This window comes from Thunnus maccoyii, chromosome 10, assembly GCF_910596095.1.
Source record: "Thunnus maccoyii chromosome 10, fThuMac1.1, whole genome shotgun sequence".
Lineage (NCBI taxonomy): Eukaryota > Metazoa > Chordata > Actinopteri > Scombriformes > Scombridae > Thunnus > Thunnus maccoyii.
In genome coordinates this window covers 13,676,178-13,693,956 of record NC_056542.1, presented here as the reverse complement: position 1 = coordinate 13,693,956, position 17,779 = coordinate 13,676,178, and the positions used below count along the sequence as shown (strand labels likewise).

The 17,779-nt window shown below is 40.2% G+C and overlaps 1 protein-coding gene across 6 annotated transcripts; it reads left to right on the top strand.

The window, feature by feature from the left end:
- Positions 1–254: 254 nt before the first annotated feature.
- si:dkeyp-77h1.4 lies at positions 255–17,465 on the top strand. 6 transcript variants are annotated; one of them, XM_042422929.1, is made up of 11 exons: positions 255–633; positions 8,001–8,066; positions 8,341–8,361; positions 8,495–8,770; positions 9,658–9,778; positions 9,918–10,093; positions 10,591–10,733; positions 11,859–12,006; positions 12,224–12,405; positions 12,838–12,930; positions 13,024–17,465. In XM_042422929.1, exons 2-11 carry the CDS (start codon positions 8,021–8,023, stop codon positions 13,714–13,716), a joined length of 1,899 nt encoding a protein of 632 aa, XP_042278863.1. In that variant the 5' UTR covers positions 255–633; positions 8,001–8,020; the 3' UTR covers positions 13,717–17,465. The 6 variants fall into 6 exon arrangements, with proteins under 6 accessions (XP_042278863.1, XP_042278867.1, XP_042278865.1 ...); XM_042422933.1 differs by lacking the exon at positions 255–633 and adding an exon at positions 5,061–5,195; XM_042422931.1 differs by lacking the exon at positions 255–633 and adding an exon at positions 5,407–5,671.
- The last annotated feature ends 314 nt before the right edge of the window (positions 17,466–17,779 follow it).

The following is a 17,779-nucleotide window of genomic DNA, read 5'->3' as shown; positions in this document are numbered from 1 at the left end:
TAGTGTGAGTTTGGGTTGTACTGAACAGGTACAGGCAACTTTGCATTTTAAGATTTAGTGTGATAATGTAGGATTTCAGGTTTGTCCCTAAATGAGCATACTTTATATTTTTATAGTACAGATAAATTCATAGTAATGGACTATTTTGCTCTGCCCACTCACTATATTTTGTGGTATTTCTGGGGAAAGGATGTATTGCTTAAGTATTTCATCACAGCATCCCTGCATCCCTTAGACACACATTCACTGTTATCTGTACACATGATCATCCACTTTGGACTGGGATTAATTTGTTTACGGGCACTTTGTGTGGTATCCGCATCTTCTGTCAATTGCAAGTCTTGCTAAGTAACCCCCCCTTCTCCTCACTGTCAGGTGACTTTTAGAGGGCGAAGGGTGGCCGGTGTTTCCCGACATGAGTCGAGTGGCCCCGAGCCCGACATATTCTGAATATCTTCCAAATGTTGAGCCCGAGTCGTGAAGTGCTGCTCTTCAGGGGGGCGAGGTTGAGAGGAAGGGAGACGACGGACGGAGGAGAAACAGGCGACATTCACGCAGATTTTCACCTCTGAAAGCATCCAGACACCTCCGCGGACTGCAGCACCGCACGTCCAGCCGGCCAATTAAAGGAAGGTGAGCTGCTGAGCGCTGATTTTCATCTCTCACATCGGTGCCTCTTTGCGGACGTGGGTCTTAAATGTGACTGGTGCATGACGGGTTAAATTCTGCAGTTTTTTGGTTCACGCGTTTATCGGCTGTCCTGGTGACTGATTAGACTTTAGGTTGTGATGTTTATCGCCAGCTGCACATTACGCTGATCTAGTCAGTGAGGAAAGGTGTGAAAATACATTACTGAATGAACGGTCCCGGGATGGAGCCGGCATCGCCTTCATTGGATATTTTAGGGTGATTTCATTTATGTCTCCTAGTTGGATTCAAATGATGAAAAATATAAGGCAGACTTGTATTGCATTGCAGGATGCAAGATGTTAATTGTTTATTATAGCCAAATACCTATGTAAACAGCTTAAATGAAAACAGGTGGGTTCATTCTAAGCTGCATTTGTCCACCTTGAATACAAAAATTGAAATCATTTATATCACTCCTGCTATCACTATCGTCATCAGAAATGATATTCCATATAATCTTATCTCCTTCCCCAGAGGCTACATTGTCTTTTATATAAGTAAGTCAAGGTCCAGCTTAATAGCATCCATTATCTGAGAGGATGCTCTCTGGCTGTGTCGCCTCTGTCTGCAGTGTGCTGCTGATAGACTGTGGCCAGAGCTGCTGCATGAAGGCCTCAACACATGACAGCATTGGATATCATCTGCAGATCCACTCCAATCTGCATAATTATCTCATCTGTATCATAAACGCATTCTTCATCTTGTGCCCTTATCACCTCTCCTAGTGTGTTTGTCAATACTGCACATAACTCCAACCACCCCCTCCTCACTCCTCACTCCTCACTCCCTCATGTCGACTGATTTTAATGGATCTGACAGTTGAAAGCAATATGGTGGAAACCTGTCTCATCCTTTAGTTCACTGCAGCCAGCTTTGGTGGAATTATCTCAAAAAACGAACCTTAACCATTAAACTGTACATTTGGATTTTGTCTGGACGCCTCTCTAGATTGTCTGATTGTTTGCGTGTAAACTGCGTGCAACTCTTTCTGCTGTCTTGATCTGAAACATGAGATGTGTTGTAGGGATGCAGATGCTACTAGTTTAAACCACTGGGATCGTCAGAGTGGAAAATTTCGAATTTTTGAATTTTGAATGCACCTCGTTTGAGCAAAGGGAAACCCTGTAGTTTTTGAAAGTATGCACACCTTATTATACATTCCACTTTCACTTTGTGTGTGCCTCTTGGTACAAAGATCCTTTTTTTTTTTCTTTTTTGATGCCTCATGATTTATAAATGTCTAGTGCTGCGAGAGGAGTGTACAATATGTGCATTTGTGTGTGTGTGTGTTGCAGCTCACTTCTAACATGCCTCCTCATCGTCAGAGGGACTATACCTCATGTAGAGTCATCTCTCCTCATCACTGTGTTTATGTAAAGAAAAAGAGGAAAGTGAAAATGAAAGAGAAATGATGAAGGGTAAAGACACAGAGGAAGCTTTGTAGGGCCCCCACATCTGCAGTCATTGAAGGTATTTCCGCCTCTTTAAAGCGCCGGACAAAGACATGTCTGTCCTTCCAGTAAGCAGGGAGTTTTGAGTTAGAAGGAACACAGGCACAGGCTTTGATTTCAGAGTGGGATGCACTGGCTTGGGTTATATAAGATAAGGAGGAGGAGAGGATGAAAGAGACATGATAAAAAGAGAGCGAGAGAGCGATAAAGACAGAAATGCAAAGAAAAAGGGAAGCGAGAGAGATGCCCCGAGATGGGGGGTAGAGGATTCAGGCTGAGAGGAGTCCTACCGAGAAGACAAAATGTGGTGGAAAGGAAGCAAGCAATGATACGGAGCTGTCAATCTGAGACATAGAAGGTTTAGGAAGGCAAAAAAAAAAAAAAAACCATGGAGATGTGAGAGTGATGACAGAAGTGATGAAAATGGAAGAAAAGGAAAAGAGGAAAGAGTCAAAACCCAGTGAGGTAGAATGAAGACTGACTGAGGCTAATGGAGTAAGGAAGGATAGCAGATGGCATATTTGTGTGTGCCTGCAGCCCATGGTTTACAGCCCAAAGGACAATGTGTCAGTAAGCATGTACGTGGGTTTGCACGAGTTTTCATAAGCTTGCATGTTTGTGCTCAGTGAGGTGGACCATGTAGGTTTGTTTTTTTGGCTGAAAATGCTCAAAATCACATAGAAATAAGAGCATGAAGAGTAAGAATAAGAATAATGAGCAAGAATAAGAAAAAATGTTGAAAAAATGTCACAAATCCTGCATAGAAACAACAGATTGGCTGCAGTGACTCCAAGACACCCACTGCTGTGACAAGCAGATGGATACGGTTCACTTTTCTGTTTCTTCGCAGCCAACCCATCCTGTGTCTCAGACTGCTGTATTAATTAAATGATGATGGCTACAGGGGTCAACAGTCCATTTTATTGATGGAAAGTTATGATTTGTGGATGATGCAGCGGCCTAAAACGATGGTTCAAACCCTGAAAGGAAGCCATGAATTCCCGGAAAAAGGACAGGGACTGCAGTAATAAAATTACAGTGTAATCTGAGTTATATAGATGACTGTAACAAAGGACACTAAAAGTTTGTTTGCCAAGAGACACTGTTCTGTGTGACGCAGGCTTGCTCCATATTTTGTTTCAGTTACAATAAAATCAGTGAGCTTTTAGGCTCTCTGTCTTCCCAGAGTGTGGTGCAAGGATGTGACAGACAGTGAAGATGGTTGTCTGAGGGCCCAATTATTTTCCTTAAATGACAAGGGACAATGGGGGCCTCTCTGCTGTTGCTCTTGAAAGTGTATTAATGTTGCACGTATACAAAGACAGACAGGTGGCAGACTTACAGTGTGAAGATGGCTCAATGCTCTATCATTTCCTGCAGATACAGGATGTGTTATATTACAATGAGACACTCTAATTTTAACTGTATGTTTATTAGCTGCTGCAAAGTGTGACTGTGAGCACTGCAGGTGTTCCCTCCCAGTCCCGTCCTGGGCTTTGTAAATGAAAACTGCAGCAAGGTTCTCTTTTGCACAAACCTCTTCATGTGTTTCCTCAGATGTTGCCTTAAAATGTAGCATAATCCCCTCAGTGTTGCAATAAGTCAGCATCCTTCTCAGACACCATCATAGGTTCAAGGATGTTTGCCGTGAAGCCCTTCTCATTCTGGACATTTCTTGTTGCAAACTCATTCAAGTCATTATTCAGATCACTGTGATTTGAATTATCTTGAGATTCATGAATTATTCTGTGTTTTAATTCAGGCACATAATCAATAGACAATCCTTGACGGTGATCCAAAGCTTGGTGGCCCTGGTAAACATGCACATACTCTTAAAAGGGCTGGATTTCTATAAGACATAAATGCCTGCTGGTATGGTCTCTCTAAACAACACTCACTTTTACACATAAATCAACTCTGACCCTGATTTAATATTGAGCTTAGGTATGCTATTAATTATGCTTGTTTTTTTTGTCTCAAGTCCAACTAATAACCTGCAGGCAATGGCAGATAAATTGAATTTACAGGGACTGCACGATTCTGTGCAGATAGTTTCTTCGGATTTTTTAGATTTTTAGCGCAATTAGACAGCCTAATTGAATTCTTAGAGCACTTTAAGATACAAATAGTGTGAAGTTCTGGCCTCAGAAGCATGCTAGTTCAAAAGAGAGTGTTTTGTATGAATAATGAAGCATTGTGCATCAAGCATTATGAGGTTGAAGCACAGCACTTTATAAAGATACATGTGTGGCATATAGATAACCTTGACTGCATGTCATTTAGCTGCAGCACTGTCTGACTGTGAGAACTGCAGGTGTTTCCTCCCGGTCCCCTCCTGGGCCTTTAAAATGGAAACCATAGGAAAGTTTCTTTTGCTACGAACCCCTTGATGTGCCGCCTCTGATGTCTCAGCACAGAAGAAAGACATTCACATCATCAATATCCCCTCAGTGCCGCAATTAATCAGGATTCTTCTCAGAAACCTTCACAAGGTCTTGCAGAAATGATGTTTCCTCCCTGCTGTTGACGTTTACTGTTTGAAGCTCACCTAAGCAAAGGCTTATTTTAGTATTTTCCTGCTGAGAAGAATCATTATACTAGACGTGGGTTAAAAGCTTGTGTTCCCCTCATAAGGTTTTATACTGAATGTAACAAAGAAGAAATTATGTTGAAGACATTAATGTCTGTTTTGTATCTCTCTAGTCAGAACTTTATACGATTATATTAGACAATCCTATATTTTTGACAAAGACTTCAGAATTATGTGTCAATTTTTATTTTTTTAAGCCCCCCCCCTCCGCTCAAAAATGTTTTATCTTCATGTTACCTCAGTTTGATGTTTTAGTTTCACTGTGCAGGACAATGTATGTGCAGAATTTGTTTTCACATTCATCTGCTGAAGGAGGAAAGTTTCTCTGAGCTCGCCTCAAATCTTAGTTTAAAATGTACACCTACTAGCATGATCTGTGACATTACGACTAGTTTGGAAGTAGGGATGTCAACAGTTAACTGTTAATCGTTAACCGCCAAGAATATTTTTGACCAGTTAAACAGGTGGGTCTGTAGGTTAATTTGCATACACACTCTGCTAATGGCTAGACAATTGCGTGTTCACAACATCAGATATTCTTTTTGAATGGAGAAAGCAGTGGTGTAAAACCAACTTCTACAAAGAGTGTTGCATTATGGGTTGTTTGTAGCATTAATGTTGCTAGGCTAGCGAGTGCTTTAAAGTCTGTTTATAGTGAATGTGTTAGTCAATCAGCACTAAAAGTGTTTCATTAGTCCAGTTCAACCTCCAGGAGTTTCTGAGGACTCGTGTAATGTGATTTTCTGGCTCCGAGGAAATAAATTCATGACGAGTGAAAACCATAGACTGTAAAAAAAAAATATGGCAGTAGTCACCATGACTACACCCATTGGTTTGTGGACTGCAGTTTTGAGGCCTCGAGTTTAGCAATTTCACCATCGCCATCTTGGATTTCACCGTCGCCATGTTTGATTTTTGGAGCCAGAAGTGACCAAATAACGTAATATGCACTACATACTCAAGATGTGTACTATCGTTTAACATACTTTTGCGTGAATAAACAGTAGTGTGTATCTTTTTGGACGCACTGAGCTGTAATTATCACATCACTTCCTGCGAGTCTCCTTGCTGGTTGGAGACATGTAACCATGGTAACCTGTGCCAACCATAAAGTCTGAACTAATATAAAAAATATACTACATCTAGCAAAGTGGTTGCTGTCCACCATTGTCTGTTATGTTGTCGCCATCGTTGTCACTACTGCATTGCATTGTGGGATATTTATGCCGGCATAGTGTCCAGTGCTTGCATACTGTAATATTTCCCCGGGAACGGTATGCAGTTGAGGAACTATTGGTTTCATACTACGGTTTTGGACATACTAAAAAATCTCACATACTGTTTTACTGTACTAAATAGCATGTTTGTGTGTAGTTTTGGATGCAGTCCCAATTTGGAAAAGAGGGTGGCGCTGACCCTAGCACTAGCTGCTAGCTTGATTAGCATAGTGCATTTACAATCTATGGATAACAGTGATAATGCTAATGCTAATTTCTGCTAGCAAAAAACAGGCCTAAAACCATTAAAACAAAATGTACTCATCAGAAAAACTGAACATCTGACTCCTTCGAGGCTCTTTTATCACAACCAAATGCTGGACAAGACTTTTGAGGCGATCAAAATGTTATAATTAACTTCAATGAACTGAAAACACACTGTGAAATAGCAGCAACTACGCTTATACTCTGTGGATCTGGGGTTACGCCATGGTTACGCTACGTAATCAACGTTGTCGCCGTGGTAGCGACTTGTCAATCACAACGTAGCAGCGCCCTAAAGCATACAATGCTTTATTGTCTATTTCACTCTAAATGGGGCCATAATTTACAAAATGAACATCATACTGTATTGAAATAGACTTGGTACTACCGATTGAGACCATAAACTCATTAGGAAAGTGTTTATTGAGGTAGTAAATCAATTGAGGGGTCATTTTCTCATAGACTTCCATACAATCAGACTGTACAGTACAATATTCCGATTGCATTAGATTTAACTCCTGGTATTGAAACCCGGGTGGGGTTTGAAGAAAATACATCAAAATATGGGTCTAGAATATTTCTGATCCCACAGTTTCACTTAACTCTATAAACCATCAATAAGCTGAATTAATCAGATGGATAGTCCGGTCTCCGAAATTATGAGTGATATAAAATCATAATCAGGCATGATCAGGCCAGCTAAATTTCTCTACGAAACTTCCGACGTATATGAACAAAGATAACCAGTTCACAGGAAAACCAGTTAATGTGTAACACACAGAGATGCAATAGAAGAGGTAAGCGGGGTTGCCTTATTATTATATATGTTCCGTTATTCGTTCGTTATGCCATCGAGAGCTACTGTGACTAAACGCATTGAAAAACACTTTGAGGAGAAAAAGGATGAACTATAAGACAAGCTAACGTTGGGACAGCTCTCACAAATGAAAGCTGAATTACGTAACTTTTCTGAAAAAAAAAAAAAACAGTTATAGTTGTCGGTCAATGGGTGTCGGTCTGTCAAAAGCAAAATTAACCGAAACTAATATCCCTATTTGGAAACCAATCCTGATCCAATATACAATTTACACAAGTGTGATGTGAAAACTTGAAACCTTAAGTGCACACACACTGAGAATGGACTTCTCAGTGAAGTAGGAGACATCTCGCAGCCAGCAGTTAAACTTTGAAGTGAAATGTATTTGCATATTCAAGATTCTTAATGAAGGAGAAGGAGGAGATGTCATTTTAAGGATTTTACCAAGGTAATTGGACACAAATTATTCAAAGTAGAGTATTTTTTTATATTTCCTAAAACATGTCTGGAGGGGATCTTTAGCAATGATGCTCAGAGAGAATGTTTAAACTGATAGCAATGCAACCTATTATAAATCCTATCTCAGTGATTTCTGGTTTTAAAGACTAATTGGCCCTCCACCTGCTTTCAAATCAAAGGTAACTGCTTACTTCTGAGAAAGACAAATCAATAAAAGTCAAATGAAGAAAAATGAAAGCACCCTTTCAGTTTCTAAAAGACTGGGAGGTTCACTGCAGTTCAATGCCTCAGTAGGGTGATATCATCCAAGAATGATGTCATGCACCAGTTTCACTTTGAATAAGAAAAGGGGTACTTGTGTGCCCTCTGATATCCCCCCCTCTACTGATTAAGAGGAAGAAGAATTAAGTAGAGGATAACAAAGGGCACCAAATGAGTAAAAAATAATGATAAATATGTGCAGATTTGGAGGCAATAAAACTAATTTGCCTAAATCTTCTTTCTCTCTCTAGGCACAAAGAAATCAGCCAAGATGTGGACAGTCAGTGTGATCATGTTCACCTTTCTGCTCACCACAGGTATGTTAAGGAAAACGAGAGACGTTGTTCCCTATCAAAATAATTTTGAAATGTGGAAATCGTGTTTTTTTTTCCACACCTTGTAATTTACTGAGGTGTTATACTGGTAAATTTGACAAGGAAATTGTTGTGTGTTTTTGATAGTTTAGGATCAGTTTGACAATGCAGTCACAGTCAATTTATTCAACAGACAATATAGTAATTAATCTGCAAAAGGATCCTGTTATCTGAGAATGCCTGTTGAAATTATTATTTTCTTTTATATTGTTTACAGCTCTCTCTGCCCCTGTGAAAGGTAAGACTATGTGTACTAGTGCCTCATATATAATTCTAAGTTTAACACTCATCAATTATAAATTGTGAACTTTCTTTGCCCTCTTATGTGTTTATCAATGCTTCCTCTCTCCTGTCCTCATAATATAAACCAGTTAATGAGGACTCTATGACCTTGTTCCACGGGGAGGATTTCCACATCATGCTGCCCTCACTTGGGTTAGAGGTCACGTTTCAGAGCAGATCTTCTCCGCGTGCAGCTGACGTGGTCCTGATGCGGGATGGCGGCGTGGTCAATACCAGGGCCAAACTCAACCGCCAACTCAGCCACCTCATTATAGAGGCTGTGGGCGAGGAAGATGAGGGCGTGTACACAGTGAAGAACCCTGAGAAGCCTGAGGATGTCAGACGCATTGCCCTTATAGTCCGAGGTACGGGATGACATGAATGTTTGATATATTAGGAAGGATAATGGAGCCCACTGCATTGTACTCATTTGGCATGAGGACAGAGAGAGGTTTACTAGAGAAAATGTATCTGTTTTAAGGTTTGGGCAGGGTATGTTTGAACTGGAATATATCACAACATCACAACATTTATATTTAAATTTTATATTTAAAGTTACACACCCTGTTAGTCCTGGGAGTGTTACAAGTTGCAGCAGTGTTGACTCTGTACTCTGACTAGTAATTCTTAAAGCTTAAACACATATACAGACAAACATGAAGAAAGAAGAAAATAATTCAAGCACACAGAGGGAGGGGTGGGCTCAAACCCAGCATGTATAAAGTCGACTATAGTGAGCAAGATGTGGAAGATGTGCCATATGGTGCCAGTAATGTGTGTGTTTGTGTGTGTGATCACATGTGTTCTCAGAGTGTGAGGGCATGCAGAAGCTGCCAGGCAGTAATTATGCAGCTCTTTAACTGCCAACCCACTCCTCTTTCCTTCCCTCCCTGCTGTTTTCCTGTCTTTATCTTGTCTTTACTGTCTTTCCCTCTATTTTGTATCCCTACCCTCCTATTCTAGCTACCCTGATATTCTTGGATTGGTGCTCCTTTGTTTCTCGGCAGTCTGTCCCCTTTTCGCCACATCTGTCAAGCCATTCCCTCGTCCTCTTCTGTCCTTCACCCCTAACTGTCCTCTCTCTCACTAAATCTCTATTTCTATCATTTCTTCCTTCACCTGAAGCAAATAAATGCTCTCTCTTCCTTCACTTCTTCCTACTCAAATGTCAGGCAATTTCCTGTCCACTGTAATTAACTTTGTTCCTTTTACTCAAGAACAAACCGTTTATCACCCTGCTTTTACCTTCTAGATTGCTCTAATGAGCAGACCATTAAATACGGAGACAACTACCATATTCCGCTGTTGGGGATAATTCCTCCCATCACCCTGGAGTACAGGCCTAGTGCGGTGGAGGCCAACCAGACATCCAGGTAGAGTCAGCAAAATTACACTGATATTTTAACCAAAGAGAATCTATAATGATATATATGCACTGAGACAGTTTCAGTGTCTCAGATTAACCAGGAAAGTGGAGGAAAGTTCATTCTCTTTGATTTTTCCCTCCTGTAGACCTGCTCTGGTGCTGCTGACCAGTACAGGGATTTCCAGGGAGGGCTACGAGGGTCGTATTAGCGTCAACGAACGCCACATCACTCTCAGCACTGTCACAGGTGCAGACGAGGGCAGCTACACTGTCAGGGATGCAGAACTTCAAATTAAAAGGAAAGTGTGTCTCAACGTCAGAGGTGAGGGCATAAACAACGACAGATCATATATTTTGTCATCTCCCATGCCTGACCTGTTTTAAATGACCAGCGCCTTCCATCAGGATGTTGTTGTGTTTTTTCCTTCTACTTATTACGCTCCTCTTGTCTGCCATGATGGCTTTTAAAGACCTAAACGTTAATGGGCTCTATCAGGCTAATGCATTTTAGGTGATCCATGGGCCTTTTTTTTCCTTTCTTTTTTTTCTTCTTTCCTGCCATATAGGTTTTTGTCTATTTGATGTTGTATTGTTTCATGACTCAGTATGTTTTTAATGGCTTGTTGAAATGAAGGGGAGGACGTTGTATAAGCCCTCTGGGCTTCCTTCCTCTCTCCTGCACAATTAATATAACTTTTTTTACTATGTAATATTTTCTTGTAACCTCTGTGCAAAAAAAAAAATTCAAATTAAAAATTCAAACAGAGCTGTGATGTATTTATTCTATGTCCTTGCTTCTCCTCTGTGCGTGTTTCTCAGAGCACCAAAACTTTGTGACGCTGCCATACGGAAAAACAGTGAAGATCAACCTGATACTCAACAGCTCATTAGTTCGCCTCAACTACACCCGCAACCGTGACCCCACACCCTATCTGCTGATGGACAAGGGAGAATTTACAAGTGTAATTTTAGCCTCTTTTTTCCTTTTAGTCCTGTTTGGAATTATTTGTTTTCTGTAGTGGGATAGAAAAAAATAATTGAAAAGTCATCAAAAGGGTTTCTACTTTAAAATTACTAAATCATAATCACAAACATTGGAGAACAGGGGAGTGGTATTAGGTTTCATGTCATGTCATTTCTGTGTTGTTTAGTTTCCATGTCTCATACAAATAAATGTAGAAGAATTGTATACTGTGTACTGGAAAATGCAATAACATAATAATATTAATTATTATTAACATAATAATAAGTAGTTTCATATTTAGTTATAAACCTATACCAGGGTTTCCTGCCTGGAGTGTTTTACAGCAGAGGAGGGCCGCCTCGCCAGAAATTTCCACTAACATCATAAAAAATGAATACACTCTTATGAATTATGACATTAACCTTTAGAGAAAAAGACCACAGACACTGTGTCACACAGCAAAAGCCATTATATTTGATATGATTTTTAATAATTAGGGTCTCATCTACTGACTAAATTAATCAGAATGAGATGACTCAGAATCCAGGTGGTTTACCACCTTGACTAAATAATTGCCAGGGGGAAACTTTGTATACTATACTATATCATAGTTTAGTACCATGTACTTACAGAATTTAGTACATAATTCTGTGTGGTTACGATACAGAAAGCTACTATGTGTAAAATATACACTTTCATGTTGTTAAAATGTATATTAATATCTATCTATATTAATATCTATATTAAACGCCCAAATGTAAAATATACAGAAATTGTACATTTTACAATTCTACATTTGTTGTAGTTTTTCCCCTCTTTGTTGCTATCTGCATTGTTATCTGTATTTTCAAGACTATTACCTATAACCTCTTAAATAATTTTGCAGCTTTTTGTGTGCCTGTGCTAAAAGCCAGATGTGGTTTATAGCTGACAAATGCAGCAAATGGACATTTAACACAGGATCACCCACTTTTGTACCGGTGTGATTTTTTATATTACAGTTGTGGTTGGTGTTTTTTATTTTCTTTATTGCATTATTCATTAATGTTATATGTATATTTGCTGTTCTGATCATGATTCTTATTTTAAGTTTAGGGTATGAATGTCTGTCTTTTCTCTCTAGGCCCGAACAGAGCTGGGTCTTGAGGACCGTCTGTCGATGGAGGGTTCATTGGTTTTCCTGGATCAGGTCAGGAGTTCAGATGCAGGCCAGTTCAAAATTACTGACTTACTGGGGTTCCCCGTGTCCATCATCCACCTGGAAATACAACGTAAGGAGGGGATGGGCTGAGAAGGACTGGTTGAAAAATGAACTAAAGCTGTGACTCAATGGGGCAAAAGTAGAGCCTAAAAAAGAAAGAATGCTCCTTTTCTTTTGTCTGCTGTAGTCATGCACTGGAATTTCAATAAGTCAATGAAAGGTCAGTTGAATTATTTACTCTCCCACCTCCGTCTTTCTCTCCCCTTTCCAACCATGCCGTCATGCAGCCTACAAGCTGGAGTCACTGTATGTGGCCATCATCGCCCTGTTAGGCCTGCTGGTTTTCCTTCTGCTGGTTTGCCTGCTGTCCTGCCTGATCAAAGTGAAGAAGAGGGCCAAGAGGGCTTCGGACCTGGAGAAGATTGCTCAGAATGCTGGCAAAGAGGATGAGGGAGAGGCCTTCAGACAGGTCGGAGGGACAAATATACAAATGGCAATGTGATGCTGATGATGTGTATCCTGATTAAATTTATACTTGTGGAGATTTTTGGGGGGATATAATCCAATGTTTATTTGGATTATTTAATTTATAGTATCTATATATATATATTGGTTCAAAATGTCCATATTATTATGTAGATGGGGACCTTGCAGCTTTAGTAATTGTTTGGTTTGGCAGGTTGATACACTGAAAGACACAAGACAGTGAAGAGGATGTATTAAGTTCTCTATCTGTGTTCTTTTGTCCAACTGTTGTGGCGGTCATTAAAGTAGACCAAATCACACTGAAGAAGCTTTCCCCAAGTCTCAAAAGTAGTTGTAATGCAGTAGTAAGAGTAACCAGTATTACACTGACATAATGAAAGACTATTGTTTTGTGTATCTGTGTGTCTCTTCACAGGTGGTAAAGAACATCACCAAACTCAGTGAGGAATCCAAACATTCCCAGGCTGACACTACAGAGAAATCTCAGAGCACTGAGGTGGACATTAAGGTGAGAATATGACCCATTTCTCTCTTAAAACTGAATCTGTTTGAAGTTTTGATTGTGTCTCAGTTTTCCTTCTTGTTGTCTGTCTGAACTCAGGGTCTGGAAGTTTCCTCTAAAGAGGTTGGCATCGGTAACCTAGAGACCAGTGACTCTGGTGTTGGCTTTAACACCGCCCTGCCACTGGACACTGACACCGATGCCCCTGACCAAATCCCCGACTCTGAGGCTGTAAGCATCTCTGTTGCCCCTGAAGCCAAGCCAAGTGCACCGTCTGCTGCTGAGGTTGAGCCAAGTGCTCCACCGGTGATGGAAATTAAGTCCAGTCCAGTAGCCGAAACTAAAGCCAGCCCAGCACTTGAAATCAAGATAACCCCTGATCAGCCTGTGGAAGTGAAGTTGGATGTGCCCAAATCAGCAGATGTTAAGCTTAGCCCAGCTCCAAGCCCTGAACCCAAGGCTGGCCTGAGTCCAGCTGATCCAAAGCCTGCACCCAGCCCAAGCCTGGAGCCCAAGTCAGCTACTCCTAAAGCCACAACCCCAACACCTGAAAGTAAGAGTGCCCTGGCCCCCACACCTGAGACCCCCAAACCAACCACACCAGAACCTATTACCAACGGTACACCTGAGCCAGGCCCAGATGATGCTGATCTTATCGGAGACTCAGCTCCAAAAGCAGCCCCCCCTAAAACCCCTGAAGTGGAGCTGAAATCTAGTGGTGCCGTACTAGAGGCCAAAATGGATGCCAGCAAAGAGGGCACTGTGGCTGAGGATTCAACCACCACTACCTGAGAACTGCCCCTGCAAAAACCCAAGGGAAGCCCCACAGATCCTCTCCATCTTCCACCACAGTAGACAATCGAACACCCCCTACCAAATAATGAAGAAACCACTGAAACTGGGGCGAGAACTTCAGTTTGACCTAATGCCTGAACACAGTATTACCTAGATAACAGTATCGCACTTGTCAAACACATAACCTTTGAGACTTTCATAAAAACAAATGCGTCTCTTGGATTGTTAAACATTTTAGTTGTATACACCTTGCAGCCTTGTTTTTTTTTTTTTTTTGGTAACTCCACAGTAAAACTGCCAGACTGCAAATGAAATCCTTTGCAGAGTTTACAACTAAAATGTTAACTCCAAATAAGGTCTTTTCTAACATAATGAGGCAGCCAGAAAGGTTTACAACATTTCATTCAAACTAAAACAACTTTGACCTGAACTAACCACCATTTCCCATCTGAATACTTGTTCTTCTATCAGCATGTGATAAAACTAACAAAATGCATGAAATCCTCAGTCTCCCACAGTGAAACCAATGCCATCCCAAACTTACTAATGTGTGTGATGACATTGTTGTCAAAAAATGTAAACGAAAGCCCTTTTGTCCACAGAACGGCATTCTGTTGTTGCCATCTTGTACATATGAAATGTGGATGTTATGAGATACTTGCACCAGTCCTTTGGCCTCAAAAACATCCGCAATATAACCACACGAGAGGAGATACTAATAACACTTACACCACTATTTATAGTCTCTGAGATTGAGACTGAGATTCCCAGTAGATATCTCCAATGATTAAAATTTGTTTTACAGACTGATCCCTCATGTCTGGATCAACCACTTACTGTCTTTGATCTGGATTTCCCAGTGGCTCTATAAAAATCCCATTATTCTTACAATTTAATAGGAAGCTCATGCCGGCAGAAACTCTTAATAGGACCACCATGTTCCCGCTGTACATTGGGCTTTCTCAAGCAGAAATACAGACTGAAAATATGTGGTAAGTTCAAATAGTTAGAACATGTTTCTTTGTTTTTCTATTTCATTGTCCTTACTTGTCTACTCTCCGACCCACCTTTTGTCTGTCATTCCATCTTTGATTCTTCCCCTTTTTTATCCTTCTTTCCCTCCTTTCCTTTGCTAGGCAGCATTTTAAACTACTTAAATACTTCAGTACACAGCCTTTGATAGAAACTAGAATCTTGATTTAGTCATTACTATTATTATAAGGCATTACTTTTATTTCCTCTGTGTTATTAGGTTTTGTTGACAATAAAAAAGGGAACACACTGTATCTTTGGCCCTATACTCCGAAACTGGGCAAAAGCTTAAATACTTATGCCTAGCATCTAATGGCTACGAAATAGCCCCATGAGGTTGTTCTCATTACCACCACATTGTCTATCCAGAGCTGTTCCATGTGAGTTTGGAAATATGTAGATGTTTAGTCGACACGATTTAAGATACATTTTCGTGGGACACAATGCATGTCTCTACCTCATGTTTTAACTGACCACTGGAAAACCAATGACAGTCCAGGTTTGGTGCACTGAAATCAACAAAAAAGCATTTTGGATTCAAGAGAGAAGCACAAAAAGACAGCAGTGAAATTCAGTCAAATGATCAGTGAAATATAGGAGAACTGTAAGAAGTAGATTCATCTACAACCAACTGGCCTTTATGATAACTTTCCTGACTAACAGATCTTTCTTACAAGTAAATTGATATCAGACAATATGTCAGCATTTTAAAAAGCCATATGATAGGATAGGTTTAGATGTCAGATTTGATACTAAGATCAATTGATATAATGTATAGACTAAAACTACAAAAAAATAAATAAATAAAATGAATGTGCCTCAGTGTTAAATGGACAAACTATCGGATTTTCAGGTCACATGTATTTAAAAATTAACAAAGGCCTTCTAATGATTATTGGCCTTTGACCTCAAGAAAAACAGTGAATATGCCTCATTTCCAGTCTGGATCTGTGAAGGAACCGCAAAACCCATTTTGGTAATACTAAAATGGTCTTTACACACACACATACACACACACACACACACACACACACACACACACACACACACACACACACACACACACACACACACACAGATACACACACATACGCCAGCCTTGTAAATATTGCATGTGTACGCCAGTTTAACCCCCTTAAGGCTGAATGTTGTTAGTGTATAGAATGGTTGTTGTATCATACTTAATGATGAAGAAGACAACTAATCTCACCAACCTTAAATCCAGAATATAAAATATATACACATACTATACTATATACACTAATATTCACTAATGTCTTGAACTAATTTAAGAACCAAATATTGTAAAAATCCATCAAGACTGTATCAGATCAATTATCTGCTATTATTGCCATTCCAACCTGATGATACTCACAGCATATCTCTCACAGTATTTACATGTTGTATTAAAATGTTTAACCTACGTCAATTGAAGCACTGATTGCAGCATGCCCACAACATGTCCTGAAAAATAGGCTTTTATTGTCCTACAGTTGTGTCTGTGTGTGTATGTGTGTGTGTGTGTGACCAGAGGAGTGACGTTTCAATGTTTCCATCATCATGTGTTAAGGATTTGTGTGTTTGCCTATGATGCACATACCGTATGAGTGTGAATGGTTTATGGCTGTGTTTGTGTGCTGAATCTATGCATAGGCAGTTTTTGTACAGGATGAAACTTTATGTGCGCTTCTCCATTTGTTGTAAGATATCCATGTGCCTGCTTAAATCATCTTGCAATGTGAAGAAAACAAGTGCTGTGTTTACGTCATGAGTGTGAATGTGTTTAAAACCACAAACAATGGTAAAGTATATTGTAACTTTGAGATATTTGAGTGACTCTTGTGTTTGTTTTAGTGCCTAAAATGTATATTGGATAGTTGGCCTGTATTCTGTCATTAGCCGACACTCCTGATGGCACCTTTTTCTTAATAGGTAGGGTATTCTCAGAAAGAATGCTGTTTGCACACCTGACTGAACAAAATGATACCACTGACTAGCCTAAGATATGTAAGAGAGTATGTTACATATTGTGTAAAAAATTACAAAAGTTGGTCATACAGGATTTCCAGATGATTCTGAGTAGCATAAGGGATACTGAGTGTGCTCTATTTGTAAGTGAGGGTGTTTTCCATTTCATTAATCAAGTCTGTGGCACACGTTTCGAGTGTGTGAGTGAATTCATAGCAGCAGATGAATGACAAAGCTTTGTGCGGGTAACCCTCAGGGTTATGTTGTGGTAAGCAATTGATGAGAGACTGCTAAAATGGCATTTTCGTACACCACCGCTATATTGTCAGTGATTGTAATACCAAGCCGGGACATGAGAAAGGCAGATGGCGTATTAGTGGGCAGGACGAGCCTTTGGTTTACGCATTACTAGCATCTCAAAGAAGGCTCAGTCTAGTGGAATTGGAGTTATTATATCTAACTGGTGCCAGAGGGATTCTGGTTTCATACCCACTTCTGATAACCCACTAACAGAAACCACTATTGTTAATACCACTGGCACATCTTGCACTACGTGAGTTGTCTCTGCCCCGATCCTCTCTGTTTACTTCTGCTGTTCTGGCCTGGGTGTGGTGTGACGTTCCACATGTTCTCTCTGTAATCCCTTTTTGCACAACACTTCACACCGATGTTTTGTAAGGAAGATAGTTTTTTTTCTTTATTTCATGTCTAAAGAAATACTAAGAATAAACAAAAGAATATGAGACCTTTGCTGTCCTGTTGTTGTTTATTAGTATCCTACTCTCTAAGTGACGAACTCGCAGAGGGACAGCTTTGTCTCTGAGCTGTCCATGCCATCTCAGTCAGTTAACTCACTCAGTGTCAGCCATCATTTGTTGAGAGTGTCATGTGCCACTTATTCACCCAGTCAGGCCCCGGGTCCCACTAATCCCACTGCCGTTGTTTTGAGCTTCCATAACCTCGACAGGACATGTCATAGCAGAGCAGACATTTATAAACAGGCCAAAGGTAACGTCATAATGCTGTTAACACCTGCTATGGTCCCTGAAACACCAAGCTG

Coding starts and splice junctions, on each gene's coding strand:
- si:dkeyp-77h1.4 (XM_042422928.1), top strand. CDS start 6,979: ATGTGTAACACACAGAGATGCAATAGAAGAG. Junction 8,067..8,340: donor CACCTTTCTGCTCACCACAG/GTATGTTAAGGA, acceptor TATTGTTTACAG/CTCTCTCTGCCCCTGTGAAA. Junction 9,779..9,917: donor GAGGCCAACCAGACATCCAG/GTAGAGTCAGCA, acceptor TCCCTCCTGTAG/ACCTGCTCTGGTGCTGCTGA.